The sequence below is a fragment of the Carlito syrichta genome, unplaced genomic scaffold (genome assembly GCF_000164805.1).
Source record: "Carlito syrichta isolate Samal-C Ts95f unplaced genomic scaffold, Tarsius_syrichta-2.0.1 Scaffold313936, whole genome shotgun sequence".
NCBI classification, from domain to species: Eukaryota; Metazoa; Chordata; class Mammalia; order Primates; family Tarsiidae; genus Carlito; species Carlito syrichta.
The window spans coordinates 1,218,159-1,231,888 of record NW_007258032.1 but is presented as its reverse complement, the minus strand read 5'-3'; the positions used below and the strand labels follow the sequence as shown (position 1 = coordinate 1,231,888).

The 13,730-nt window shown below is 43.7% G+C and overlaps 1 protein-coding gene across 2 annotated transcripts in view; it reads left to right on the top strand.

Annotated features, from left to right (window-relative positions):
• The window catches only part of ABCC5 (ATP binding cassette subfamily C member 5), an 83,330-nt gene extending 72,936 nt beyond the window's left edge, over positions 1–10,394 (top strand). For both annotated transcript variants that reach the window (XM_008070693.1, XM_021718862.1), the window contains exons 27-30: positions 3,432–3,510; positions 5,095–5,208; positions 5,888–6,052; positions 8,928–10,394. In XM_008070693.1, the coding sequence (XP_008068884.1) occupies positions 3,432–3,510; positions 5,095–5,208; positions 5,888–6,052; positions 8,928–9,029 (460 nt within the window). In that variant the 3' untranslated portion in view covers positions 9,030–10,394. The remainder of the gene's footprint in view (positions 1–3,431; positions 3,511–5,094; positions 5,209–5,887; positions 6,053–8,927) is intronic.
• The last annotated feature ends 3,336 nt before the right edge of the window (positions 10,395–13,730 follow it).

Here is a 13,730-nt window from a genome sequence, read left to right as displayed (position 1 = left end):
TACAGTTCTGGAGGCTGAGAACTCCAGAGTGGGTGTCTGGTGAGGGCCTTCTTCCTGGTTTGCAAGTGGCCATCTTGTGACGTCCTCACATTGCCTTTCCTTAGTGCATGTATGCAGGAAGGAGAGCTCTTCTGTCTCTTCTTCTCGACTAGGGCACTAAGACGGGTCATGAGGACCCCACCTTCATGACCTCATCTAAACCTAGTTATCTCCCTATGGCCTCACCTCCAAATGCCATCGAATTGAAGATTAAGGTTTCAACAATTGAATTTTGGGGGCACATAAACATGTAGTCCATAGCAGTAAATAAACTGAATTCTCACCTGTTTACATGTGGAGTCAACACTCTAGGGTATGTTTATTTTGGCATTTCGCTCATTGAATTTGGACAGCGTGCAGTGGATCTGTTGATGATAATAAATTATTATCATCAGAAGAGCATTAGAGTTTATTGAAGATTAAAGTCTAAAATTAAGAAACTAGAAAGTTGTTGCCAAATCTGCTCTTCTAGTAAATTGATTTTTAGATATCACAAGAACACCTTTGGAAAAATTGGCCTTATAGTATTTGGCTCTGGTCAAAAGAACCATTTGGAAGAAAACTAAGAAATAAGGCATGTTAAACTTTAAACTTCTCTTGAAAATGAGGCCACCCAGAAGCCTCAGTTTTAACTTTAAAATTTTATATTACTTCATTTGGGTTTATGAATTGGAGACTTCTGGAATTAATGGCAAGAATTGACCATGAACATGTGCAGCTGGTGTTTGTAGACATCATGGGACTGTAGCTTGAGTGGAATTGGGACCATTTATTACCTTTCGAGAAATGTTGCTGCGTTTTGGACAGCTCAGTAGTTGATGTACTGCTATCCTGGATTTGTCATTACTGAGCTTAGAGTGCTATTTGGGCAGTCAGCTCTGTAAACTGAGAAACTAATTTCGTTTAATTTTCTACCAGCTCTAATATTGGCTTTTTAGTCAGTAGTAGACACCAAGGAAAAAGTAAATCTCAGACCTTCTGCACTTTCTTTAACCTCCAAGATTTTTGTAGATTCCAAAGAACATTCAGCTTTTGGTATATTTTTTACTTTTCTTGGAAGATAGAAAGTCTACAATGAGTTTCCCAAGGCAAGGGTTGGGTAGGTCAGTTGTTCCTCAACCACCTGCTAGAGAGACTCTGAAGTTAGAAACCATATCTCCACTACCATTAACCAGCATTAGGGGTAGGTACATTTTCTTGAGATCCCAGCAAGCAATTAAAACTTGAACTCTTAAAGCCGGTCAGCTGCTCCTCTTAAGCCTTCCAAGTAGCTGGAACTACAGGCATGCACCACCACAACGAGCTAATTTTTTTATTTATTGTAGAGACAAATTCTCACCATGTTGCCCTGGCTGGTCTCAAACCTGTGGACTCACCAGTCCCCTCACCCCTGCCTCCCAAAGTGCTGAGATTATAGGCATGAGCTACCGCACCCAGCACGACACCACTTTTAACCATGACCTTGAGAGGTAGTCCATCTCTCCAAAAACCAGTTAGGCTTGCCTCTTTGGGGGTCTTGACTTTAGTTGCATTCCTTTTTCCAGCATCTTCACAATCTCATCTGCCTCCCTGATCCTGAAAAAACATTGTCACAGTCCCTGCTTACTCTCTCCAGTCTCTTCCATTTACTCTCCTTTCCCCTCTTTTTTTTTTTTTTTAGACCTAATCTTACTCTTAAGAACTAAAAACCAAAATTGGTCTATATTTCTGAATAACTTTTTTGAGCTTTCCTTTAGCTTCCTGATAGAAGAAGATGCATGAGTCCCAAAGCCTCCTGCTCTGAGGACTGAGGCCTCTGAAGAATCTCCTCCCACAGATAGTAGGCACAACGTGGTTTAGTATGGTGCTTTCTCCTATACCAAGTGTGAACTACTATGACGTCTCATACTCTGGGAGATATTCTTGGCTTCATTTTTCAGTGGCCCATAGGCTAGTGTTAACTATTACTAAAAATAAAAGAACGAAAGATGAATATGAAAGTGCATTTTTAAAAAGATCAGGACCCCAGGGGATGTGATTATTAAAAATCTCTGCCAGGCTGGGCGCAGTGGCTCAAGCCTGTAGTTTCAGCTACTTGGAAGTCTGAGGTGGAAGGATTGCCTGAGCCCAGCAGGTCGAGGCTGCAGTGGCCGTGAGTGTGCCACTGCACTCCAGCCTGGGCAATAGAGTGAGACCAACTGAAAAAAAAAAAAAATCACAAAGTGAGGCTCCAACTAAAAAAAAAAAAAAAAAAAAAAAAAAAGATATTCTGAGAGCAAGAGACTATGCTCGCACAACTTTCATTGCAATATATCGTTGTAATTGTTCTAGCTTTTTTTTGTGAGTTGGAGTCTCATTGTGTCGCCCAGGCTGGAGTGCTATGGCATGCTCATGGCCACTTTAGCCTTAACCTCCTGGGCTCAGGCAATCCTCTCGCCTCGGCCTTCCAAGTAGCTGGAACTATAAGTGTGAGCCACCACACTTGACTAATTTTCTGATTTATTGTAGAGATGAGGTCTTGCCAATTTACCCGGGCTGGTCTCAAACCCCTGGACTCAGGCAGTCCTCTCACCTCAGCCTCCCAGAGTGCTGGGATTATAGGCATGAGCCTTCACACCCAGCAATTGTTCTAGTTTATTATTAAGTATTGTTATTCATCTGTTACTGTGGTCAGGATTGGTGACTCACCGTAGTACTGAGTGTTGCCAGTACTACAAACACTTTGGGAGGCTGAGACGGGAGTTTCATTGAGGCCAGGAGTTTTGAGATCAGCCTGGACAATGAAGTGAGATGCTGTCTCTGCAAAAATTTAAAAAAATTCGCCAGGTGTGATGGCACATGCCTGTAGTCCTAGCTACTCAGCAGGCTGAGGTAAAAGGTTTGCTTGAGCCCAGGAGTTCGAGGCTATGGTGAGCCATGATTGTGCCACTGCACTCCAACCTGAGTGAAGCAAGACCCTGTCTCTAAAAAGTAAAAATACCATCAAGAAGAGAGGGTTTTCCTAAATTTGTATGTATATATAGAGAGATTTATACAGATATATGTGCACAGAAAATTCTAGAAGAATATATGCCAAATGGTAACAATTTTGTTTCTAGAGGTATTCTTAGAGGAAATTATAACATATTCTGGTTTCTGCTTTGTGTTTTGTATGTCTGTATTTTAAAATATTTCTATAATTATTTACATAATATAACTAATAAAAGTTAAAATAAATCAAGTTTTATAAAGAAGAAAGGGAGGCCCAGTCTGTTCTCAGAGCTTCTAACGATGTCTAGTTGGGGATTGAACCATGTGTGACTTTCAGGACTTTGAATCCTTTTTGCATGCTGTATGTTAAACTTTTACCACAGACAGCCATTGCAATTTGGACACTTAAATGCTGGACCTCAGAAGTCCCTGTTTTTCCCTAGGTCAAATTTGGACCCCTTCAACCAGTATACTGAAGACCAGATCTGGGATGCCCTAGAAAGAACACACATGAAAGAATGTGTAAGTTAAGCTCAAGGGAAGCTATACTGGGATTGCAAGGGAGGACACGAAAGGCCTGTTGCTGCTCACAGCCTGCACTGGCTGCACCTCCAGGACACCTGAAGAAGAGGACACAGGGCCTTTCTGACACGTTGGAAACATTGATCTCTTCCGGATTTACCTCCCACACCACCCGTGGTCATATTGGCCTTGCGCTGTCCATTGATGGAAAGATATTAATGACAACTACTCAACATTCAGTAATGAATTTAAAATGAATTGCCATTTTATTTTCTGACTTACCAAGAGGGATAAAAAAGAAAGAAAAATCTTTCAAAAAATTTTTTGTTCTGGCCAGGTGGTGTGTCTCACACTTGTAATCCCAGCACTTTGGGAGCTGGAGATAGGAGAATTATTTGAGCCCAGGTGTTTGAGATTGGCTTGGGTAACACAACAAGATCTCATCTTCACAAAAAATTTGAAAAATATTAGCCAGGCATGGTGGCATATGCCTGTAGTTCCAGCTACTCAGGATGCTGAGGTGGAAGGATTACTTGGAGCCCAGGAGGTCGAGGCTGTGGTGAGCCATGATTGTGCCACTGTACTTCAGCCCGGGTGACAGAGTGAGACTCCGACTCAAAAAGAAAAATTCTGTTTTATTTTTTTTTTTAGAAAGCAGGATTTATTGAGAGGGCAGAAAAGCTCCCACAGTGGGAGGGGGCCTGAGGGGATTACCCAATTCTGTTTTATTAATCATAATGGTATAACATACTTTTGAAGCATTCACATACATGCAAAAGATATAATGTGTATTGAGTCTGCAGGAAACATGCAAGATGCATAAAATCACAGACCTCAAGATCACTCAGCAGGCCCTGCCAGCCTCCAGTCTATATACTGATACCACTGGCCTGGAAAAGGGTTCTGGAGCACCTGGATTGAGTCAGCTCAGGACCACCTGCCCTATTATACCTAGATGAGCTCTGGTTATATCTTGTTTACATCAGACTTCCTCAAATACATTCATTTGAATAATAGGTCATACAGCTTACAAAAAAGCTGGACAGCTTTGGACTTGAGAGGAATTTTCCTTACTCCATTTTCTAGTGCATGACTATATTTTCAGAACCAAAAATTAGGGCCCAGTATCTGACCAAATTTTGGGGAAATGAAAATATTGAAATTTCTGGAATATTGGTGGCATGAAGCTAACAGAATAGTCTATTTGAAACAAGGACTGTCCTAGAAAGTGAGTACTAGTGCATGTATTCATCACACCTATACCTTCTTTTATTTTTTGAGTCGATATCTCACTTGTCACCCAGGCTGGAGTGCAGTGAAATGCTCACAGCCACCTCAGCCTTCCAAGTAGCTGGAACCACAGGCATGTACCACCACGCCCAGCTCATTTTTTGATTTATTGTAGAGACGAGGTCTCACCAAATTACCCAGCCTGGATTCAGGTAATCCTCTTGCCTCCACTTCCCAAAGTGCTGGGATGACAGGAGTGAGCCCCCACGCTTGGCTCAGAATAATTTTTCTGCCTCTGGGTTTTTGAAGCATTTCGTTTTTTTACCCTTCTCATCTCACTCTTCTTGTCCCTAGATTGCTCAGCTACCTCTGAAACTTGAATCTGAAGTGATGGAGAATGGGGATAACTTCTCAGTGGGGGAACGGCAGCTCTTGTGCATAGCCAGGGCCTTGCTCCGCCACTGTAAGGTGAGGCGGTGTGCGGGTGGCAGAAAAGGGGCAGGGAGCAGAGAGGAATAGGAACTTTCAAGGGCAGCCTTTCTCTGAGACCCTGGCATCAGGCCTGACTCTGAGCCCCATGGAGCTTTCTAAAAGCATGTCCAGAGATGTTTCTAAGTTAACCCTGACACAGTTTGGATATATGGGTTTTGGGGTGGGCAGGGGGCTGCTTTGCTTTTAACTTCCCTGAGACTTTGGTATCCAAGGATGACTTTTGTTTCTGGCCATTAAGTAGTTGTAGTACTGGACACCTTAGACTTAGAAGACAAAAAAACTGCAAGAGACTGTCAAGTCATTCAATCCAGCCCCCTCCTTTTACACATAAGAGAAGGAAGAGCCAGAAAGATGATTGTCACCGGTCATATTGGATTAGAGAAACACAGATTAAGGTATATGTTCACTGTCACAGAGCAAGCAGGGACAAGTATTTAATTAGATCAGTATTTGACAAATATGCTGTTTATGGAAATCAAGGCAAACATAGGGGCTTGAAGTTATATCACTTCCAAGAAAAAGATATTTTATGTGTGTGTGCCTATTTAGAAAAAACATTTGTGTTATAAAACTTAAATAATGAAAGACATTTTAGTGGAACCTGGATTAATGCTTAGAGTTTATTGGATCCCCTTCTCCTCTGCTTCTCTGGCAGATTCTGATTTTAGATGAAGCCACAGCTGCCATGGACACAGAGACAGATTTACTGATTCAGGAGACTATCCGAGAAGCATTTGCAGACTGCACCATGCTGACCATTGCCCATCGCCTGCACACAGTTCTAGGCTCAGATAGGATTATGGTGCTGGCCCAGGGACAGGTAATAAACCCTGAAGGGACCTTGGCTTGGCATGTGGCCTTATTTGGGAGGAAACCTATCCCCTGGCAGGGCTGGGCTGATTGCCATCTTGGCGTGGCTCTGGCCATTCAGGGAAGCACGCACTGCAACTCTGCTCTAGTTACTATTGGGAGGATACAACCCTCCCAATCAAGAGATCAAATCAAGCACCCTCTTATGGGGTTCTCATCTTACTTTTCTACCTGTTCTTTTGTGGCTTATCAGCACTGACACTTTGTCTTTGACCAGAGAACACATGTACCCAGTGATTCATTCACATACACAATTATTGCCCAAGGCACACTGAGACCAGCCACTGCATGTTTGCTTTTGCAATCACATAGTGGTGCCAAACCCCTTATCCTGTTGTTCCAGGCTTTCCCACAGTCTGGTCTTAGACTCACCTTCACTAGCCACCCTCCCTTTCAGGTGCCGTTGGCTGTGGACAATCTTGCATCCTCTAAGCTTGTTCACCTTTCTTTACTCAGTGTCATCTACCTAAAACGACCTTTCTCCTTGTTCCCCACCCCATATCTACCTGTACCCAATCTGCCTGTCCCTGAAGAATGGCGCGGCCCAAATGCCAATGTTTCCATGAAACTCTCTGGCTGCCTTAGCCACCTTAAACTTTATCTTTGCCTCTCCTGTAGTTTTCTTGCCTTATCAGATAGTAATTGTGTGATGCCCTGTCTTTCTAGAGAACTCCCTATAAGCTCTCTAAAAGCAGGGCCAGCCAGGCTCGGTGGCTCAGCCTGTAATCCCAGAACTTTGGGAGGCCGAGGTGAGAGGATTGCCTGAGCCCAGGGTTCGTCACCAGCCTAGGCAACTTGGCGAGACCTTGTCTCTACAAAAATTAGCCTGCCATGGTAGCGCATGCCTGTAGTTCCAGCTACTTGGAAGGCTGAGGCGGAAGGATCGCCAGAGGCCAGCAGGTCGACACTGGAGTGGCCAGAAGCATGCCACTGCACTCCAGCCTGGGTGACAGAGTGAGACTCCAACTCAAAAAAAAAAAAAAAAAAAAAGAATGGAGAAGAAATAAAGCTAAAAAATTTTTTAAATAAATAAATAAAAGCAAGGCTGTGCCTCCTTTATTTTTGGGTCTACTGCACTTAGCACTGCAGTTCTCTGCACAAGCAGACATTAAGTAAATTTATGATGGACAAGTATCTCCTTTGTGTGTCCCTGAGATGGAAGTAAATTAACAGTTTGGCAACAAGAACAAGCCATTTCTAATGGGTAATTTGTCTTACTATTATTCATAGAACAGCTACTGGCCAGATGTGGTGGCTCATGCCTATAATCCCAGTACTTTGGGAGGCTGAGCAGGAGGATCAACTGAGGCCAGGAGTTTAAGACTAGCTTGGGCAACATAGTGAGACCCCATCTCTACATTAAAAAAAAAATAGCCAGAGACTAGGAGCAGTAGCTCTTGCCTGTAATCCCAGCTTTGGGAGATTGAGGCCAGAGGATCGCTTGAGCCCAGGAGTTTAATACCAGCCTAAGCAGCATAGCAAGAATTCATCTCTACAAAAAAAAAAAAAAAAATTAACTAAGCATGGTGCCACATGCCTGTATACAGTCCCAGCTACTTGGGAGGCTAAGATGGAAGGATTTCCTGAGCTCAGGAAGTTGAGGCTGCAACGAGACAAGATTGTGCCACTGCCCTCTAGCCTGGACAACAGAGTGAGACCCCAACTCAAAAAAAAAAAAAATTAACCAGGTGTGGTGGCAGTAGTCCCAGCTACTTAGGAAGCTGAAGCAGAAGGATTGCTTGAGCCTCGGAGTTTGAGATGGAAGCGAGCTGTGATTGCACCATTACACTCCAGCCTGGGCGACAGAGTGAGAACCTGTCTCAAAATAGTAATAATAATAACAGCTACCATGACAGCTACTTTTATTGACGGTTTAATACATGTCAGGTACTGTGCTTAGGGCTCTACATACAATCAGTTATCGCAGTGACTGAGGATGGGCGATGACGTGAGATTCCGACTCATCCTAGGGCCACACAAAGGAGATATTTGTCCAACATGAATTTACTTAACTCTGCTTTCAGAGGTGGTTTTCTGCAGTGCAGCAATGTCAGCTCTGTGTCACGTCCAGCCCGTGTTTCCCTTTCCCCTCCTGGTGCAGGATGTCTGCCCAAGCACCCAGTGTTACTTTCTCACAACCAAGTCCAAGAGAAAGACACTTTCTCCTCATGTTCTCTCCACTGGGCAGGACATCCTTTCCCAGAAGCACTAAGGAGATGTCCCCTTACATCTCCTTGGCCAAGGTTGTGGCCCCTGCCTTCGCCCTGTGGCAAGGGAGACCGGGAGAGTGAGTACACGCAGCCTCTGTTGCAGGAGGCAGGCTCTACCAGCATTTCATTCCATTTTCTTCTGCAGCATCCTTTTCAGGGGTTGCATAGAAGTCCATCACAGGAATGGCCACTTGACTAAGTTGGTCCCTTTTTTTGCCCCTGCCAGCAGGCATCCTGAGCTCTTCTTTTTCCCTCTATAGGGTTATATCAACTTGCATAACAAATGACACTTGTCTGATGTGTCCTTGACTTGAACTGCAACTTTCCCCCCTGCAGGTTATAGAACCTTGTTGATTGATTCCTTTGTTCCTAAGGCTGAAACAATTGGGGTTTATATGAAGGAGGACTGGAGGTCTTTTTCTCTGACCTTTCCCTTTGCTTGGTTAAAAAAAAGATGGGTGAAAGAGCCGACAAGGCGGGCACAGCAGGGCTGGTTAAATTGTCCCCGATTCCATCCTCAGGGGACTTTGGGATTTACCTCCCTTCCTGAGCAGTGGCTCCTCTGAACCACCCTGTCCCAGAGTCACATCCTGACGTCATCTCCCTCTCTTACAGGTGGTGGAGTTTGATACCCCCTCGGTCCTCCTGTCCAATGACAGTTCCCGGTTCTATGCCATGTTTGCTGCTGCGGAGAACAAGGTCGCTGTCAAGGGCTAACTCCTCACGTGGATGAAGTCTCTTTTCTTTGGAGCATTGCCATTCCCTGCCTAAGGCAGGCCCCTCATCACGTCCTCCTGCGGAAACCTTGCCTTTCCCGATTTTATCTTTCGCACAGCAGTTCAGGATTGGCTTGTGTGTTTCACTTTTAGGGAGAATCCTATTTTGATTATTGAATTTATTCCATATTCATGTAAACAAAATTTAGTTTTTGTTCTTAATTGCACTCTCAAAGGTTCAGGGAACCGTTATTATAATTGTATCAGAGGCCTATAATGAAGCTTTATACGTGTAGCTATATCTCTATATAATTCTGTACATAGCCTATATTTACAGTGAAAATGTAAGCTGTTTATTTTATATTAAAATAAGCACTGTGCTAAGAACAGTGCATATTTCTTTCTATCATTTTTGTACAGTTTACTGTACTAGAGATCTGGTTTTGCTATTAGACTGTAGGAAGGATAGCATTTTGTGCTTCTCTAGCTGGTGGTTTCACAGTGCCGGGTCTTCCGGGTGTCCAAAGGAAGACACGTGGCAATAGTGGGCTCTCCGGCAGCCCCCTCTGCTGCCTCCCGCCACGGCAGGGGGGCGGGTGGATTGGGGCTGGCCCACAGGAGGCCATGCAGAGCGCCGTGAGTTCTCAGGGCTCCTGCCTTCTGTCCTGTGGTCACTTACTGTTTCTGTCTGGAGAGCAGCAGGGCAAAGCCCCAGGCCCCTTTTCACTCCCTCAACCAGGAATGAGCATCACAGAAACATTCCTCAGAGCGGGGGAGTTTCTTTCCTGCCTCCCTCTTTTTGCTGTCGTTTCTAAACAAGAATCAGTCTATTCACAGTGTCCCACTGCCTCAGGTTCCTAAGGCTGGCCACTGCACAGAGCTCTCCAGCTCCTAGCCCTGTTGGTTCCAAGCCCTGGAGCCAACTGCTGCTTTTTTAGGTGGCACTTTTTCATTCGCCTGTTCCCACACCTCCACAGTTCAGTGGCAGGGCTCAGGATTTAGTGGGTCTGTTTCCCTTTCTCACTGCAGTGTCGCACAGTCTCTTTCTCTTTCTCTCTCTCCAAAGTCTGCAACTTCAAGCAGCTCTTGCTAATCAGTGTCTCACACTGGCGTAGAAGTTTTTTGTACTGTAAAGAGACCTACCTCAGGTTGCTGATTGCTGTGTGGTTCGGTGTGTTCCCGCAAACCCCCTTTGTGCTGTGGGGCTGGTAGCTCAGGTGGGCGTGGTCACTGCTGTCATCAGTTGAATGGTCAGCGTTGCATGTCGTGACCAACTGGACATTCTGTCGCCTTAGCATGTTTGCTGAACACCTTGTGGAAGCAAAAATCTGAAAAAGTGAATAAAATTATTTTGGATTTTGTAAAACTCTTGGTGTATAAAACAGTTCTCGGGGAAGGGAGTGAGATGTCCTAGAATGACTCTGGGATCTGACTGTCCACCCATGGAGTTGCATCTGGGCAGGATCGATAGCAGACCTGGACGGTTGCAAGGGGCATGGGGCCCCAAATGTCTGGAATCATCTCTGAGGGGACCTTACGGTCCTGGGCATGGTCCCCAAGTAAAACCCCTTTGCTGCCCATAAGCGGGTGGTGAGTGGGAAGGGTGAGTGATGGTAGTGAGGTGGATGATTGTGGCGAAATACATTTAAAACGAATAGTTTGTCAAGGATTCTCAGCAGTTCAGACAATGGAATTGCCTTTTCAACCAGATCATTTAGATTCCCCACTGAGAGTTAGCACTCATTCAAAAGGGACTCATTCTAAAGTTTCTGACTATATTGTGTTGAATGCAGTCAAGAAAGGTTTTTAAACTGTTTGGAATTGGTTCTGCTGGCCATCATTGGAAATCATATCTTAAACCTAGCCTTTTTGGTAAATTGCCTATACTGTCTTGAGAACTCAGGAGCTTGGCTCTAAAGTTAAAAATTCAGCTCCTTGGCTGAACTTTCAAGCTCAGTAACCATGTGTGGCCTGTGGCTACTGTGTTGTCCAGTGCAGATGTGGAACACATTCATCCAGACAGTTCTGCTGGACAGCACTGATTGAAACAGTCACCACTTTCACTACTGATCTTCCAAGAAGATAACAAGGTCGGCAGAAAGAGACCCCTTTTGGTCTTCCTGTCCCAGCACTCTGTTGATGTGACACTGACCTCCCCTCTTCAATTCTGTTCTCTCACATCGCTTGGCTGTCCTCCCATCTCTCCCAGCCTTCTTTGCCACTTACAAGAAGGCATTTCTCCAACTTCTGCCCACTCCCTGTGTGAATCCTTTTGCTCCCACCGATACAGTGACAGACCTTCGGCTGTGGGCATGGCCTCTCTCTTAGGACCAGTCTCCAGGTGCCCTTGGAGTGTCTCCACTGGGCATCTTCCAGGCGCCTCAAACACAGCTTTAGTTACGCTGACCTCCCAGTCTTCAGGCTAGAAGCCTTGAGTTCATCTTTAACTCCGCCACATCTCTCCAAATTCAGTCACTTCCAGATCCTTGCCTCACCACCACCCACTTGCTCCCTCCTGCCCTCTTTAAGGTCAGTCTCCCTTCTTTTCATATTGTGGTTAGAGTCTCTTAACCAGTCTCTCAACCTCAATGTCCCTCTCTGAAACTTTGTATATACCACTTCCAAAACATAAACCAAAAATACAAATTGGTCGAAATTCACCCTCCAAAAATCTGCAGGCATGCTGCCTATGGAATGGCATGTATTTCTTATCTTGGCAGTCAAAGGTGTCCATTTTCTGACTCCAACCCTCCTTTCCTACTCAATGTTCCTAAAATTTATAGGTGATCTATTTTCATACCTTTAAGTCTTTGTTATTTTCTCAGCCTAGAATTCCTTGATCCTCTCTTGTCAAACAAAGCCATGATTTTTTTTTTTTTTGTAAACTCAATTCAAATATTATCTCCTCCACAAAGCCTTGCTCTCCAAACCAAATTTCTCTGGGTTCCTACAACACTTTGCTAATACGTCTGTTTTAAGGTCTATTTCCTTTGCTTAGCATATAAGAGTTGATTTTCTTTTTACATTTTGATTGGTTTTTTTTACATTTCTAAGTATTATGTTTTATACATAAACATGTTTGAATAAGTATCATACTACTCAGCTGACTCAAGTAGGGCCTTCCTTACACATGGATGTTCAGTGAATATTTGGCAGTATAAATCAATGCTGTGGACTTTCTTTTACTGTGGACATGGCAAAAAGGAATTTAATTGCTTCAAAGAGACAAACTGATTTTAAAGGAAAGAGCCCTTTATATGGAAAGGTGCAATGAGGAAACCAAGAATTGCCTGTAGCCCTATTGTGGCAGAGTATATTTTTCAATGATGGCTGCAAGAGTATCTCCATCTCACATGTTCTCCTGCAATGTATCCTTGCCACTGTCCCATCAAGATGTGGACCCTATTTTTCTACCCCTTTGGATTTGGGCAGCCCTGTGATCACTTTGACGAATAGAATATAGTAGGAGTGATACTGTGCCAATTTTGCACAGAACAAACAAAGCCCTTGTATGACCTAGCAGCTCACAATTCCTGCCTCTTGGAAGCCAGCTGTCATGTAAGCAGTGCAACTATCCCTGACACCACATACTATGAGAAGTCCAGACCACATCGAAAGCTCCTGAAGGCTGAGACACCATATGGAGATAGAGTAAGGCCAAGGAGTACTGAGGCTTCAGACATGTGAGTGAAGAAACCATTTTGGAAGTGGAACTGGCTGCAGCCCAGTCATCCCAACTGATGCCACATAGATCAGAGATGAACCACCCAGCCGAGCCCTTCTCAAACTCCTGAGAAAAATAATGTTTTTTTAAAGTCACTACATTTTGAGGTATTTACACACATTTTGGGGTAGTTACAAAGCCCCACTGCAGCATCAGTCACTCAGAAATAGTCAGTTATGTTGCTGTATTTGCTATAGATTTTTATTTGTTATAGATTTCTAAGCATATATGTTTTGCTTTTTTTTTTTATTTAAAGAGATTGGATTTCACTATATTGCCCAGGCTGGTCTCACACTCCTGGGCTCAAGTGATCCCCCCATCTCCGCCTCCCAGCTGCTTTTTTTAATTATCAAAAACATTATGCAGACATTTTTGCTAGAAACCCAGTAGTACTTAAATGTAGAGAGTGGAAATGCATCTTAATTGCACTCTGTAAAGAAGGCAAACTCTGTTAACAATTCAATCTATAATTTTCCAGGCTTTTTTTCTAAACACGTAACAGCACTATTTATAGACCCACTTATACAATTTGTAGTATCTCAACATATTATGAACATTTTCTTATATCATTAAGTATTTGTCAGAAGCATTTTAATAATTTAGTAACATTTCCTTGAAGAGATTCATATGTTTGTTTCATTTAACAAGTATTTAAGCAACTAGTATATGGTAGGCATTGTTTTAGGAACTGATAGTATAGTAATGGGTAAAACAGAAACACACCTCTGCCCTCTTGGAGTTAACATTCTATTGGGAGAACAGACAATAAATAATATTCATGGCGTACAGTGTTAGATAATGATAACAGCTAAGAAGAAAAGATAAAGCAGGGAAGGGGATATGAAGTGTCAGGACCAGACAGTGAAGTTTTAGAGAGGTTGACTAGGGAAAGTCTCACTGAGAAGGTAGCTTTTGGTATAGCATTTTTTTTTTTTTTGAGTTGAAGTCTCACTCTGTCGCCCAGACTGGAGCCCAGCC